The sequence below is a fragment of the Taudactylus pleione genome, unplaced genomic scaffold, assembly GCF_031769625.1.
Source record: "Taudactylus pleione unplaced genomic scaffold, aTauple2 ptg000128l, whole genome shotgun sequence".
NCBI lineage: Eukaryota > Metazoa > Chordata > Amphibia > Anura > Myobatrachidae > Taudactylus > Taudactylus pleione.
In genome coordinates, this window is record NW_028284530.1 from 4,004,499 (window position 1) to 4,021,794 (window position 17,296).

The 17,296-nt window shown below is 42.8% G+C and overlaps 2 protein-coding genes across 4 annotated transcripts; both read left to right on the plus strand.

The window, feature by feature from the left end:
* Window positions 1–264: 264 nt before the first annotated feature.
* Window positions 265–14,913, plus strand: RPP14 (ribonuclease P/MRP subunit p14). Of its 3 annotated transcripts, none has more exons than XM_088472760.1 (6): window positions 265–358; window positions 1,716–1,828; window positions 1,902–1,986; window positions 9,844–9,920; window positions 12,077–12,155; window positions 14,827–14,913. In XM_088472760.1, exons 2-6 carry the CDS (start codon window positions 1,737–1,739, stop codon window positions 14,881–14,883), a joined length of 390 nt encoding a protein of 129 aa, XP_088328886.1. In that variant the 5' UTR covers window positions 265–358; window positions 1,716–1,736; the 3' UTR covers window positions 14,884–14,913. The 3 variants fall into 3 exon arrangements, with proteins under 3 accessions (XP_088328886.1, XP_088328888.1, XP_088328887.1); XM_088472762.1 differs by lacking the exon at window positions 265–358 and adding an exon at window positions 408–492; XM_088472761.1 differs by lacking the exon at window positions 265–358 and adding an exon at window positions 449–555.
* HTD2 (hydroxyacyl-thioester dehydratase type 2) lies at window positions 14,896–15,476 on the plus strand. The gene has a single exon (XM_088472759.1). It carries the CDS (start codon window positions 14,896–14,898, stop codon window positions 15,388–15,390), a length of 495 nt encoding a protein of 164 aa, XP_088328885.1. The 3' UTR covers window positions 15,391–15,476.
* The last annotated feature ends 1,820 nt before the right edge of the window (window positions 15,477–17,296 follow it).

Here is a 17,296-nt window from a genome sequence, read left to right on the forward strand (position 1 = left end):
GACAGACCCTGCTATCTTAGAATCACTGTATATAACAGACTGTAATATGTAGCTAGCATTATGTGTCGGAACTGTGAAAATTTGTCGATGTTTCCGAGAGCAAAGTAGAAACAAGCACCTTCAAAATTGAAACCGTAAGGGAGATGTCTCCACTGTGACGGCCATTTTAGTTAGGCCTATTGCTTTTACTTTTCATTAGAATTGGTCCTCTTAAAAATGGCTGCCAGTCACAGAATGCCGCACAAAGCGTTAGACAATTATCAAAGGAAATGTGAGGTCTTCCTCTTTCTGCTAGAGCGCATGATTGCTAGTGACACACAGTGGTGAACATGAGGATACAGGCTCAGAGGTTATGCTGGTGAGTGCTGCTGCACATATATGAGGATAGTGACAGTAGCACCTGAGTGTTGTAATAGATTAGGGTTACATTTGCCAGCTGCTCTGGTGGTAGAGGTCCCAGCATGGTCTGTTAGCCAAGAAAACGTGTGGCTGGTAGGGCATGATTCAACTTGTAGTTCCACAACAACTGAAGACCCATGATATATATTGCAAAATGTAGGAGCCTTGTTATGTATTTGTAGCATCTGTGTAATATATATGGGTTTGGCATTAAATGGTTTGGAAGAGGTATTTATAGTACAGTATACATATTCATGTGACATGTTGGAAAAATGCATTGCAAATATGAGAGGTGGGATAAGCAATGACCAGACGTAGGAGGAGGTTATTTATATATATATATATATATATATATATATATATATATAATCTCAGTGATGGGTGGTGAGGTCAATGGCTGGGGAGGCTCACATGTAAATACACAGTTTTTATATAAAACCTCAGGAGCATGACCGGGAGTATGCCTCCTCTGACTGCACGTTCCTGATATATGCTGATTGACAAGTAATGAAACTGCCTCTGTTTATGCTGGTTATTGTGAAGCTCGTACATCAATCACACATCTCTGACGTAATCTCACAGACACGTCTTCCTCATCCGCCATGATGAAACGTACGAAGATCTTCCTCTCGCTCTGACCATACAAAGAAGACTACGGCAGTCCAACCGCAGGTTCAGACACATCGATGTATGAGCTTCACAATAACCAGCATAGCGTTGCCACGTCTACCTATGGGACAGGAAAACAGAAGCAGTCTCATTACTTTTCAAGTCAGCCCTCGTATATAGATAGATAGAGATTGGTCATCGGGTGGACCAGAGTTATTTTGTTACACCACTAATAATATTAAACACCTTGCTCATTTACTATCAAGTGGATTACCATCCCTCATTTTTTTATGTAAAGGTTAGTTTGTATTTTAATGGTTCTAAAAATTGTGCACTACACTGCATATGAAGCATTTAACAATTAATAGTGCTGCTTGTAATCTATCTATTGCGGATTTCTGCTCGTGAGCTGCGAGTAAAACTCCACGTAAAATAGGCTTTCGGACTAGTTGCGATTGCCAGGCATGCTGGAACTACAGTGCACCCAGCACTTAGCACTGTAGAAGCTGTTTAAAGCAGCTAATTCAGTACATTCTCTCGCGTGAAAGGGGCTGGTCACGCAAACAATTGAATAGCTCCCGAGAGTTACAAGCAATCGCCCACTTGATGTTAACATGCGTATGATTTTTCTCCACAGTTTAGTGACTAGTTTTCTAATAGATTTACATGTTCTTTTTTTACTTAACGCATTGTCTGTCTGTTCACAGCAGTGAGATTGTCGTATAACCATGAAAGAGCCATCCAAAGCATCAGGACCAATCTCCTATGAAAGGATTGTACTGAAGAACACATCTGAGTATCATTACCTGAAGATTCAGTTGTGAGTTGCAAAGCTTAGTTAAACTGATTATAATAGTGCTGAATGGTTACTGATATGTTTGTTTGGTCTGCAGAGTATTTCAGGAGAAGGACGTCAAGCTGACTGCGGCTCAGTTCAAGTTATTGCTCATTTCAGCTTTGAAGGACTTGCATGGTGAGGTATGCAGATTTTACCTATTGTGCTTTCAGCAACTGCTAAACTTGGGCTGAGCTCAAAGCTACAGTATCACCGATCAGTATCACTGTAACTGTGGGTAGCAATAGAGTAGGAGATCTGACTGTTTGTCACTTGTGCTGAGTGGTCTCTAGGCTAGACGGGATAATCGAGCATCACTCCTTCTGGCATCATGCACAATGCAATATAACAGTGTCTGGGGCCAGCTATAGAGTAATACAAAGTATTCAATAGTAAAACACCACCAAACCTAAAGCTCTTGTCCTTATATGAAAGAGATTCTAATAACATTCATAAGTACAGTATATATATATATATATATATATATATATATATATTTATAGAGCGTCTCCATCTAGCGCAGTATTTTACAGTGTTCCTGCTCTATTGAAGCTTACAGTCTAAGTGCTCTAAATCCATGCTTGCAAAAGGGTCCGTTAACCTGTACTTTAATGTTTTTATGGCCTGTGAGAGGAAACCCATGCAAACACGGAGAGAACATGCAACATACAAACTCTGATAGAAACAATATTGATGGCAGATATAAAGTATAACTTAAGACCATAATGATATAAAAAACAGCGAATATGAAGAAATAAAGCATATATCATAGATACATATGTACCAAAGATATACAGCCAGCTCAAGACTAATACAGATGTTCTAACGCGTACCCAAAGGCGTCTGTTGGGTCCACGCAGCAGAAAGATAATTGAAGGTGGTTCGTAGATAAAACATACCCCCAAAAAATGATCAACAGATATCTAAATACTATCCAACACTCATATAATCTCATATCCAACTATAGTACTGTAAATAAAATATAAACACTATATTAAAAATTATATTTGCCAGAATAACAAATCTAAACACAGATAAAGTACAACCCCTTCCCCCGTTTCCGTAACCTAAAGCAAACCTCCCCATAACCCCCTACCCTGTATAACCTAACCCCCCAACCCGCCACTAACTATTGTAAGCTACATAAGACCCACCCCCTCCCCCTTACACAAATAGAGGATAATAACATAAAATAAGTAACCAGGCATTGATCTAAATGACCCTAAGCTAGGTTAGGCAAACCACAGCTCTTTCACAACATTTAAGATATTTTACATTTTATTTATTCTGCTGTCCGGTGCGAGCTGATGTTTTCTGTTATGAACCACTATCTGAACAAAAGTGCTAAAGGCGACTAGTGTCTTTCAGTGGGATAACAAACCAGAAGTCTCTTGTGTGTAGGAAGAAATACCACATCACGTTCACAACCCTCTTTTTTTTAATTGCAAACTTTTTCACATCAAGAAAATAACCCACAGCAAGTATTAAGGGGTAAGGGTGGGAGAGAGGGGAGAGGAGGGGGAGTAAAATCTATTTATACAGCAACAGCATGGGTACGATGGATGTATACAGAAACACATCACAGTAAAACAAACCCAGATGGCTTGTTATATATAATTGAGTAAGAAATGTTACCAGTTATCTAAGACATGCCATATACATTTGGAAAAGTCTACCCAAGCCCCCATCACTTTCACAAATTTAATATGGTGGCAACGAGAGAGGTAGATCAATTTCTATTGAGGTGTGGGGTCTTGTATGCATATTTGTAAGACTTCTTGTTCCATAGAAGAGAAGCGTGGTCTGCAGAGTCTGGGTGGCCTGTTTTGGAACCATGGCCCGTATTCAATTAGCCGTGATAATTTTGCCACTGACGGCGGAATCTTGTTTCCACCGTCATCACGTGTTTTGGCCGTGGAAACTTACCGGGCACTCCCCCGCTATTCACCCTATTCAGTTCCAAAGAACGTGTCCTGGCGAAACACAAACAGGCGGAAAGTGCTGTTAAAAATGGGGAAATCAGCCTGATATCCCCCAAAAGATGCACTAACAGTGGGGATCAATATAGATGTCACCGAGTAGGCATACTGAACCTATTTGGGGTACTTAAGTGCTGGCAATTGCTTCAAAATAGCATCTTTGCACAAGTCGTGTAGATTAGCATTTAGCAATTTTTTGGGGTGAAAATAAGTATTCCTGTCAAATTTGGGGTGCTTCAAAATGGGTGCGAGCATAGTTAAAAGTCGCTAAATTGTTGTTTTAAAAAACGCACCTTCAGCAAGCACCTACAACCAAAAAATCACCTCACCCATACTTGCAGACCGCTAAAAAGCCTATTTCGCTACTTTTTTTATGTTTGTACCCCAACTTTGTACTTTTTCACCCCATTTTTCAAAGTCATGATTTGGGGTGTTCCACATATTTTATTTTTTTTGGGGGGGGGGGGAATTTTTTGACGCTGTTATGCTTTGAGGGACTGTCCCAAAGATGCTCAGTGGTTTCCCCACCTTTGCACCCCAAAACCGCAGTTCTGCACTTTTTTTCCGCCAACTTTCAAAGGAGAATCTTTTCCGCCTATTACATTGCATTGACCGCCAGTTCTCTTGTATTTTGGGACACAATCATGTTGTGTGCAGGAAGCAGCTCTGTTTCCCTTTTGTGCCCAGGAAAGGACAATGACTGACTGATTTTTCTTCATTTTCAGCCAGAATTAAGGGTCTGGGGCTCTTGGAAATGACCAGGTGCTGCAAGAAATGTTTCCATCTCCCACCAGGCCACAGAATCAACTTCTGTCATACTGTGATACATTTATATATGTACCTAAAGTTACAAGCACATATTGGGGCATTTTTGGAACTTTAATTTTCAGCTACAGTGGAGGCTCCGGAGCTTAGGGGAATTATGAGCTGTTGCAAGAAATGTTTCCAGGCCACAGAATAAACTGTCCATTCTGTGTAGCGGGAGGGTACAAATTCTGTGAAGGCATCCATTTTGTGCGCTGTGCTAATATTTATTAGCATTGATCTTGGGGCCTCATTCAGCAGGGATCGCAATTGCATACGCAGATCGGCCGATTGTTGCGTACTGCGCATGCACCGCACCGTGCGTGGTGATCGCACTGCAATTACTCATGCAGACAGGAATCCATCGCAGAGTGAGTGACAGGCCATGAGTGTTTGGGGGTGGTGACGGGAGAGTGGTTGGAGCAACGCAGGCATTTCAATGCCGTTACATGGGCGTGAATACATTAGCCACTGAGATTGCATACGCAGCCTGAGTACTCACTGCAAGCAACGAGACTTGCACTTTCTGAGACATATCAGACCTGCTGTGGTATTACGGATGTGAGAAAGCCGTAGTTGGCATCTCTATGCTCTCTGACCGGTGGTAGACATTAGCACATTAGCATATTTTCCCAGCTTTATTGCGTGCTACTATGCAGCTGCGACCGCAATTGCAATCTGTGCTGACTCAGGGCCTTAGTCATTTGCTAGGACCAGTACCACATGAATATAAATCAGAGCTCATGAATGTTAGTCTGGCACTGCCTCAGTGATGTCACTTGATCATAATAAATGGATAGTCTGCATACTGGTTTAGCCCATAATATGGGAGACTACACTATGTGTAGGGGCTGAGGGCCTAATTCAGACCCGCTCGCGAGTGCTGAGCGCTCGCAAGCGGGTCGATGTTAGGCCAGTGCGCATGCGCACGACGGAGGCGGCTCCGTCGTGCGCATGCGCGAGACCCGGATAGCGATGGGCAAGCTGTCACTATGGGTCTCGCTGCAAAGGGAGCGTGCTGTCGATGGTGAGTGACAGCACGCCCCCTTTGGTGGGCGTGCCGGGGGCGTGGCTGGCCAGACGGAGGCGTTCCCATGGAAACGCCTGCCGTCTGGAGTCGGCCCCACTGACATCACCAGTGATGTCAGTGGGAGTGCTTTCGGCTCTGATAGAGCCGAAAGCACTCCAGGGCTTGCGGCAACGAGACCCTACCATAAGGGTCTCGCCGCAAGCCCGATGGTCTTGACCATCGCGACCATCTTCTTGGCCGCTCGCTATAGCTGTGGGTGGTCACCCACAGCTATGCGAGCGGCCAGGAGGCCGCTCTAAAATCAGGAAGGACGGCCCTGATTCAGAGCGAGCCTTATAGATCCTTTCTGGGTGTCATTAATACATTTGGATTTCTAGTTTAGTGGTCCTTTAAAATAATTACATGCATTTAAGGCAACACTTAAAAAAAATTATCCTCTCCCTCTTACCCACAGCAGTTAATTCTCCTTGAAAGCCCAAAGCGAAGTGTCATTATTTCTATTGTTTTACATTCTTAAATTCCTTTATCCTCCATTGTTCTAGTTCTGCTATCAGATTCTTTGGTAGGTTACAAGTCTTGGCACACACACCTAACATTAACAATAGATGAAGGATGATACAGTGATGGCCTCTGCAAGTGGTCTTATACAGTTTAAATGACCACTAAACCTAATAAAATTGACCCCACATGAAAAGGAAACGTGTGCCAATCAGAATTGTGTATGTGGTACTTTACAGTGTTGCATGGTGTAACCTTCATATTAGCTGTAAATAGCAGTAAGTGCAGGCACAAACCGCCACCAATCCTATTCAAAATATGATTGGATATATTCAGATGTTGATGAAGATTGGTAGCAATATATCATCCGGTAAGAACTACATTTTCCTACGCTAATCTTCTATCCACATGGTATGTGGCCCAAGGGGTCTGGCTCTTTGGACTGAGAAAGGCTGGCCGGATCGTTTATGGACATAAGGCCTGATTCATTGTATGGCCAGTGTTCTCCATACAAGTCCGATGATGGGTGGACTGCAAGACCCCAGGGCCTTGGTCCGCATGTACTGCTATGACACTGCGACCCCAGTTGCAGTACCCTGGACACTGCAGCCTGATTGACAGACTGCGGACGTTTGAAGGAGGGGAATGGGTGGCAATGGGGACCGTACCCCAAAACAGAGGAGTGTCGTCTACGTTATGTGTGAGGGTCGGGGCCAGAGTCTGCGTCTTCAGTTGCAGATTTCCTGGCTCCGGCATAGGAGTTCCGTTGCCGAATGTGAGTAAGCTTAGACTTACTCAGATGGTTGATGACTGCATTCAGATGCAGCACTTGGATCTGCGATGCCGACAGAAGGTCTTTTTTTTTTTTTTCCTCAGACGCCTCCTAGGGGTAGGGATGGGATATCGAAAGAAAACATTGGAAGTAACAATGCTTTTAACATTGAATACAAAACATTATTTAGATATAAACATTGGTTCTCTGGAACCGATGTTTTTGATTTTTTTACGCAAACTCTGTATTTAATAGACTAATGAACTTTTAAAATAATTCTTATATTATGTCTATCTTCATGGAGGCAAACAGTGACAGTGAGCCTGGGGTGGGACCTGTCCTATGTGCTGCTGCTAATTAGCTGACCAGAGTGTCTTACACTCTGTCAGTCACCACCCCCAGCAGCAGCATGCACACAGCAGTAATAGCCCAGTCAGTGTGTTTTGTACGCTCTTCTTAAGTTGTGATTGACTAGAAAACAAGGAGAGAGACAGCTGGCAGCCCAAGCAGTGACAGCAACACACAGTGTCACAAAATAAAAAAACATTGGAAAAGCAGGGGAAAAACATTGGGGGAGAAACCTAGCAATGGTGATGAAACATTGGATCCTAAATATTGCTGGGTTAAACATCGAACATCGGAACCATCTGACCAATATTTCCGATGAAACATCAGATGATTCCCATCCCTGTGGTATTAGCATATATTAGCATCACTGCTCTGCACAAAGACGCAGCAGCATTGCTATTAGCGTAGAACTCTGAATTAGGCCCACAGTGCTCAGGTAGGATGGCTGGATCTGCCTTTGTGTGAGCAACTTTAGACTCTGAGAGCTTTATTTAGTAAGTGTCTGGTTCTCAAACCCAGCGATTCCAATTTAATGTTTATGCCCGAAATTTAAAATGGCAGTGCCTTTACTAGCCGCGTTCTGCTAGTAAAATCACTGCCCTATTAAATTTTGGGGCGCAAACCGGATCGGAAGCTCCGGGTTTTAGAACACAGTAATAAAGCCACGAAAACCTTCCTACAACAGTTGTCTTGTTAGTCATGTATCTCATTATCAGCACCTTCCCTCCATACCACCTTATGTATTGCTGTACAACTTGTCACAACTCTCTGACCACTACAGAGTCACCTTCCCTCCATACCACCTTATGTATTGCTGTACAACTTGTCACAACTCTCTGACCACTACAGAGTCACCTGTGTAGCCTTCATTTACCCTCCATATACCACCTTATGTATTGCTGTACAACTTGTCACACCTCTCTGACCACTACAGAGTCACCTTCCCCCATACCACCTTATGTATTGCTGTACAACTTGTCACAACTCTCTGACCACTACAGAGTCACCTGTGTAGCCTTCACCTTCCCTCCATACCACCTTATGTATTGCTGTACAACTTGTCACATCTCTCTGACCACTACAGAGTCACCTTCCCTCCATACCACCTTATGTATTGCTGTACAACTTGTCACAACTCTCTGACCACTACAGAGTCACCTGTGTAGCCTTCACCTTCCCTCCATACCACCTTATGTATTGCTGTACAACTTGTCACACCTCTCTGACCACTACAGAGTCACCTTCCCTCCATACCACCTTATGTATTGCTGTACAACTTGTCACAACTCTCTGACCACTACAGAGTCACCTGTGTAGCCTTCATTTACCCTCCATATATCACCTTATGTATTGCTGTACAACTTGTCACACCTCTCTGACCACTACAGAGTCACCTTCCCCCATACCACCTTATGTATTGCTGTACAACTTGTCACAACTCTCTGACCACTACAGAGTCACCTGTGTAGCCTTCACCTTCCCTCCATACCACCTTATGTATTGCTGTACAACTTGTCACACCTCTCTGACCACTACAGAGTCACCTTCCCTCCATACCACCTTATGTATTGCTGTACAACTTGTCACAACTCTCTGACCACTACAGAGTCACCTTCCCTCCATACCACCTTATGTATTGCTGTACAACTTGTCACACCTCTCTGACCACTACAGAGTCACCTTCCCTCCATACCACCTTATGTATTGCTGTACAACTTGTCACAACTCTCTGACCACTACAGAGTCACCTTCCCTCCATACCACCTTATGTATTGCTGTACAACTTGTCACACCTCTCTGACCTCTACAGAGTCACCTTCCCTCCATACCACCTTATGTATTGCTGTACAACTTGTCACGCCTCTCTGACCACTACAGAGTCACCTTCCCTCCATACCACCTTATGTATTGCTGTACAACTTGTCACACCTCTCTGACCAGTACAGAGTCACCTTCCCTCCATACCACCTTATGTATTGCTGTACAACTTGTCACACCTCTCTGACCACTACAGAGTCACCTTCCCTCCATACCACCTTATGTATTGCTGTACAACTTGTCACACCTCTCTGACCACTACAGAGTCACCTCCCTCCATACCACCTTATGTATTGCTGTACAACTTGTCACACCTCTCTGACCACTACAGAGTCACCTTCCCTCCATACCACCTTATGTATTGCTGTACAACTTGTCACAACTCTCTGACCACTACAGAGTCACCTGTGTAGCCTTCACCTTCCCTCCATACCACCTTATGTATTGCTGTACAACTTGTCACACCTCTCTGACCACTACAGAGTCACCTTCCCTCCATACCACCTTATGTATTTCTGTACAACTTGTCACAACTCTCTGACCACTACAGAGTCACCTGTGTAGCCTTCACCTTCCCTCCATACCACCTTATGTATTGCTGTACAACTTGTCACAACTCTCTGACCACTACAGAGTCACCTGTGTAGCCTTCACCTTAACTGAGGTTGACAATGGACATAAAAAGTTGTGATTGTGGAACCCATAGATAATTGAATTACTCTGTGTCTCCTTTCTCCATGTTCATTTCTAGGTGGGAGCCTCTTTCCCGTTGGACCTGTTAAAATTTGATGAAAAGACCTTGTGTGCCATAGTGAGAATCTCTAGCAGGTACGCAGCTATATTTACCATAACGGGAAATCATGGATAAGGGGGTTGATTTACGCTGTCTGATTGTAAAACCCGACATTTCTGTTCATGTTTATGCCCAATATTTAAAAGAAAAGTGCTTTTACTAGACATGTCTTGCTAGTAAAAACACTGCCCTTTAAATATCGGGCATAAAAAATAACAGGTGTCACAATCCACACTTCGTAAATAAACCCCAAAGTCTCCAACAATGACATCTTCTAAAAACATAGGAAGGCTTTTTATTATTATTAAATACATTCATTTTTGTTATATTTAATGCAATGGCCCGTACACACGGGCTGATCAGACAATGATCAGATATCGTTGTATGATCGTCCTGCATGTGCGATATCGAACGTCCAGCAACATGCACCAACCTCCTAATGACCCGCGATCAACGACCGCTGGTCCCTATAGTAAACAGGATAACCTGGTTGATATCGACCATCCATGCCTGCGCGTCGACCATCGTTTGGTCGTTGGAGGTGTTAAAAAAAAAAAAAAAAAAAAGGCAGATGAAACGATATCGTTATCATTTGTATCGACCTATTTATCTGACCGTGTGTATGCACCTTAACACCACTTTTGAAAATGTATTTTGATAGTTTTACATTAGTTACAATGCTGGGACAGCCCTGTCATGTTAAGTCTGTGCTGACCTTAACCATTACTCTTATGATTGTTGTTAGGTGCCAAGATTATTAAATCAGATAAAACCCACTGTTCATATGAGTTCTATTCATCGAGATGCATCACTGCTCTAGATTCTAGAAGAGATAATATTCCAAGTTTTACATTTTCAGTAATTAAAACACAGCTGATATCCTTAACCAGAATACAAACTGACGTTTGACTGTTGCTTGTGCACGATGTAACTATACCCATCTTTAAATTAGCATTTCTATGCATGCAGTGACATTCCCATTTCCAAGTCTAAGGAGTGAATTTACTAAAGATCGATTTGAAATCGATCTAAATCGATGTTGTGTTTCTAGGGCAGAATCACATATTTCCTCATGCTAATAAAAAAAAATCTAAATTTGTCTGTTAGTAAATTTGTGATTACTCCTGGTTGTTGGCGACTCCTGTGTGGGTAAGGCAGCCAGGGGAAAGCTGGGTACACACTTTACAATTATCTGTCAGATCATCTGAGAATTTTATGATCTGATGGAAGAATGTATAATGTGTACGCACGTGCAATCTCCATTTATTTCAGGTAAATTGGTCTGTGCTGTATTAGCTACAGGACTGTATCTGAGAAATATGTAGTTTTTACTGAAGCCACATACACACTAGACAATTTTATGGCCGATAACGGTATCGTTCAGTGTGATTGCAATGAATGACCAACGACTCGCGCTTCCGTGGGTCGTTAACGATGGCTTTTGTCGTCCGTACACGCAGGCCAATCTGACGGTATCATCAAGAATTGCCTGTTCAGAGATGTGGCAGGATGACTTCCCTGAAAGAGATCTCTCAGTGTGTACACCCAATATCGTTTGTCCTGTACTACAGAAAGTTCAAGGGAAATCTTTCACCAATATCGTTCATACAGCACATCGTCTACTGTGTATGAGCCGTATAAGGCTCTAATCGTAGTGTAGATTAGGAGATAGAATGTAGTGTAATGTGTGGCAGCAGGATGGGGTAATTAATACACCTAAAACGGAGATCAGCACCCTGCTGATTGACAACTACTACTCACAAAGGCACAACTTTTTTTTTTTTATAATAATTTTTATTGCTTGCTGCCCATCTGGCTATAATTGCACGGATCTGTCTATTTTTATTGATGATGTCTTTGTTTTATAATTTTTTTTCCAGTAAAGTCAATTAGATGATGTCCAAAACCACCTGCTGTGTTTGAGTTTGGCAGAAAATGTTTATACAATCCTTAATATTCCCAGCACAGTGCTTAGCGTCTTGTATGTGATTTACTTGTCAGTTAGTTTTTGTCCCTATATCCGTGGCATAATCTGGTGCCTGTCTCACTTGCTGCAGGTTAAATTGTCATTTGATTTACTACAAGAGAGAGATGCAGTACAGCGCTGAGATTACACCCCTTGGAAATTAGGATTGTTCTGTAATTGTCATTATGTTTTTATACTTATTTATAAGTACACATTCCCTTGCAGTGGTCTTGTGAAGTTGTGGACCTCTCTGACCCTGCTGGGACACTACCAGAACCACGAGTGCAGTATACGTGTAATACAGGTAAGTCACATAATAAGCCACCAAACTGGCTTTACCTATATGTCAGCGCTTTTATCTCACCCCTAGCGATGAACACAACCAGGAAAAGCTGAATACTGGACAGACGTGATTTCTGTGTTATTTCTACCTTGCTGGAAAGGAAATATTTCTGTTTGTTTATTTCTGCCTCCCCATGAACTATGAAACAGAGATCCCTGAATTTAGGGAACACTCACCATTTGTCTATGGAGCTATAATTACTTTGTTGCTGAGCATACACTATACAATTATCTGTCAGATATCTGTCCAATCTGGCTGGTTGGAATGAAAACCTGGTAATGTATGGGAGCAAATGACAGTCGATCATATGGTCTTAAACACTGGAAAATGGACAAAAAAACAATTGTTTAAATTGGTTAAAGTCGTGCTTTTAACCAATTTGTCTGAATGACCATTTTTGTCTGTTTTCCAGTGTTTGTGAGCAAATGGACGATTGTCATTTGCTCCCATACATTACCAGATTTTCATTCCAACCTGCCAGATTGGACAGATATCTGACAGATAATTATATAGTGTATGCCCCGATTTAGAAATGTCCTGTTATTCCAGGGATAGGCAGTCCAGCTGCTGTGGAACTACACATCCCAGCATGCAGTGCCTAGTTTTGATGTTAGTACATGCTAAAACTGTGGCAGGGCATGCTGAGATATGTAGTTACACAGTAGCTGTAGAGCCACGGGTTGCCTGTCATATTTTATCCAGAACTTGCTTTCCGATTGCTTGGAGCACTGTACCTCAAATCTACTACATTAAAAATATACTTGTATTTCCATGTACTACTACTAGTATTCTTCTCCTCCCAACATTTTGACATGCATCCGCCAAAACCCTGCTGAGAAATGGACACTTTTGGGTGAAACTCTGCCCTTGTGTAAGCGCCGCACCTTTTGAGGTCCGCAAATCAGGATTGTCCCATGAAGTTGGTTGGGAGGTATGCATTGTGTAGCAGTACTACGCAAAGTGTCTGTTGGCGGAGGAGTTCTGTGATCTCGTTAGAAGTATTAGGAGTACTCCTCAGTGACTGCAGAAAGATGTGAAAGTGATTGTGGGGCCCATTTATCAATAATAGCATTTGCAATGTGATCTGGGCACACTATTAGCCCTTTGCAGTATGCGATGATAGCGCCAGGATGCATTAAAGAGCATCAGCAGGGACAGGGGCTCCGAAAAGAAGCCCGTACCCGCGATGTGCTCGGAGTTTAGAGACTCACTCCTGTTCCGGACTCTTGCGCATGCACGGTGGCCATCGCCACGTGGAGTTTAGGAGGAACCCCCTCTCAGTAATTTTTGCAATGTGTAGAGTAGACCATAGGCTACAGCAGCACTCTCTAGCTGCGGGGACCAATCTCCGGAATGCTTCAGCGATATTTGCTGCCATCACTCTATAATACATCTGGGGATATGAAATATTTGCGGGTGTCCCTCAAAACTGAGTATTACTATGTAAGGCATTCTCATTAAGTAGCAGCAATATTATGTATCGGGGTTTAAAGTATCAAATAAAATAGCTCTAGGGTCATTTGCTGAAGGATACAGTGTTCTAGTTACCCTGCTAAATCGGATACAGTTTTAGCCAATGTAACTTTCAGCATTCTGGTAGTGTTGGAAGAATCTGTCCCCTCGCTCTGATAGGCCGCCACTGACATTGAGAAACTGCTGCTAACAAAGGTAAAGAATCCTAGAATGAAATGGTTGCCCTGATCTGTGTATAATTGTTGATAATAACATAGAAATAGCAAATACACATTCTTAGTTACTAGTTCACTTGGACCCTTGCACAGCTGTCTAAGTAGGAGCCTTGCAGATGATTAATGGGCGAAATACAAGCGGCTTGGGTACAGGATGCCAGCGGGCAGAATCCCGACGCCGGCATCCTAACCCTCCCCCTAGTGCCTAATCCTAACCCCAATACTTACTGTCGGGATTTCGGCGCTGACATTCTGAGCGCTGGGATAATAACGACATCCCATAGCAGCAGTCACTTTGTCAGTTTACACACATCTCTCTCGGTTCTGCACCGTGCCAGATTTCCCATATTATCACAGCATGTCTGGTGTTTGCCATCCAGTGTCTGCTTCAGGAATTGGAGACCATTTTTCTCTTGCACTATATGCCGGCCCTCATAGCCCATGGTAATATTTGTAATAATAAAAGAATGCACAACTTCCTCACTCCCCAATATGTATTTTAGTGTTACTGCATGTTTAGACGTTTGTTTTCTCACTGGTTGTTACAAGGTAAAGTTGGCCACATGGAGATCTGTACACAATCAGCCGATGTGTCCGATTTGTATATGATTTCCCTTGAAACTCTCCCCGGCAGCTCTGCACACGATATGCACACAATTTGGTGTCCAATCTTCAAACGATCTCTCCTGCATCCAGACTTTCACAGTGCATCGCCTCCTAGATTGTCAGATCTGCCCATACGATGTGCGACCAGCGGGGACGCGCATCGTGATTGTGAGTGGGGACTCACGATTTACTGAGGATTTGGCCATATTTTACACGATCTGTCGTTCCAATGTGTCGGAATCGGCCAGATCGGGTAAAATATCGCTGTGTGTGTGGCCAGCATAAGGTTCTTCTTCTGCTGCACATTAGACTAAAGTTCTGTTTTTCTTATTATTCAGGCATCCCCTTTCTTGCTGGCGCTGGCTGGTAACAGCAGAGAACTAGTTTTGGACTAGATATTTGCAAGAATGCTCCATCATTTGGTCACCCGCAGGACATCACTTGGTATTTTCACCAGTCTTTCGTTGTCTAATTGGTTCAGTAAACTAACATTGTGCCGGCTGGTACACCTACATGTTGGAGATAGTGCTGAGATCACCAGGACCTTCACTCAGAATGATGTTAAACTTTTCTCAGAACTGACCGGTGATACAAATCCTTTGCACCTGGATGAGGCCTTTGCAAGGAACACAAGATTTGGAAAGACCGTTGTCCATGGCATACTCCTCAATGGTTTGGTATCTGCCGTTCTGGGCACTAAACTGCCAGGGGAGGGCTGCGTGCTCATTTCCCAGGACATTAACTTCACAGCACCTCTTCATGCCGGGCAGGAGGTCGTGGCACGAGCAGAAGTGAAGACTTTAAAGAGATCTTTGGCATTTATTAATGTGTCATGTATTGCAACAGAGACTGGCCGGACCCTCATGGAAGGGACAGTTAAAGTGTTAATTCCTGAAAACTAATTGTGTTGACGTAAATAATTGTGAAAGCAGTATGTTACCTAATGCCATGCATTCAGGGTCTAACTAAATACACATTATCTTCATGATTTCAGGGGGTTTGGTGCCTTGTGGAACATGTCTATTTCTGTTATAGAATATTGTGATTTGTGGTACAATCATTGACACTTTTGTAGTTACAGAAACCTGTTCTATTCTAAAAATGTTTATTTCATCTGCAGAACAGAAAGTATTTGACAGTAGTTTCTATTGTTCTTGAATGTTACACATCCAATCTAATTGCATTACACAGAAACCTTTGTACTGTGCTGTCACAACAAGAAAAGCTGGGCACACATGGTATGGGTGTAAAAGGGATAATGTAACACAAAATCATCCAATCGCTCTAAAAATGACTAGACTCCCACGCAAAAGCTAAGCATATATAACATGCAAATTCTTTAACTAAGCAAAGACAGAAAAAAAAAATGACGTGTACGGTTTCTCAAGTTTAAAAAAAAAAAAGTAAGAGGATGGACGTATTTTTAAAGTGGCAATCATTTTAAAGGCTAAACCAAGCTGATTTAGCCTTTAAAATAATTGCCACTTTAAAAATAGGGCTAGACCCTAATAAATTCCCGCTGCGGCTGAAGATCGGAACCTATTACCATATATTTAGCCCAAGGGTCTTCAGAATACAGGTCATATAGTCCATTTTATAGACCTGACAAATTCTGTTTTGGATTCCATGGTATGAAGGGAAGTAGAAAGATTTCTACAGAATGCTACTAAATGATCCAATCCTAAACCATTTCTTAAAATGCAGGAACAGAAGAGTTATACTCACGTCTACTTTTGCGTAACCTGCCTCCTGGAAGGTATGTACATTGCGTCAGTAGAAGACTGAACCCCAAAAACACAATTTCTAAAATAATTGTAATACTTTTAAAACTTTCTTACGGATATATAAAGGGAGAGAAAAATATCAGTGATCGCATTAACTCATGTACAGGCGTCTATGATTCATCAATCCCCATTTCTCAGACAGTCCTCCAGATCCGCCTCGTACGTCTCTGAACACAAGAGCCTCATCATTATCTCGCCGAAAAGAAACGCTAAACGGCGGGAGGGGAGAGACTATAAAGTGTTGTTCAAAAAATGTTAAATAAAATAAAGCTTTGATCAGAACAGGAAAATAAAGGACTACACATATATTATTACTAATTATTATTTCTTAACATAACATACAGTTTCCATTTATGAACGAGTCGGAGAGTAATAAAATAGAGGAGTTGGAGTCAAAGATTTGGTGTACTGACTCCACAGCCCTCCACAGTATAGAGACTGTATTAATTCTACTAACCATGGTATGATTTTTCAGACAAACATGGTTAAGTTCTTACTATGGGGAAGATGTACGAAGCATTGGAGAGTGATAAAGTGGAAGGAGATAATCGTGCCGCTATAACTCTTCTTGCTTCGCCTCTTTATCAAGGTGTAGCAGGAAGTGGTACCGATGAGATGTATTAACATCTCATCTGCCAGAGCAGGGAGTGAAAACTCCTCCCTCTGGCGATCATCGCCAGAGCACGCAGCTCATCAGCCTAGTGCTGATACACTGTCACCACCTTCCCGGTTCCACTGGGCATGCGAGAGATCTCGTAAGCTTGGCAAGTTCTCCCATGCAGCTCGGAGCCTGGCAGCTGCCACAGTGCTGTCCCTGCTGTGGTGGTGGGGCAACGACCGCTGTAGGAACGGTCAATGCCACTGACCGCTTATACATTGTCCAGCACATCGGCACGATATCTTGTAGTTAGCAACGCCGAAAATGACAGGGCCGCGTAGCCACCCAACTCTACAATAATACATGGGGGAGATGCGGTATCAGCGCATATAACGTGCTCTGATAACCACTTCTTCCCCATATCGT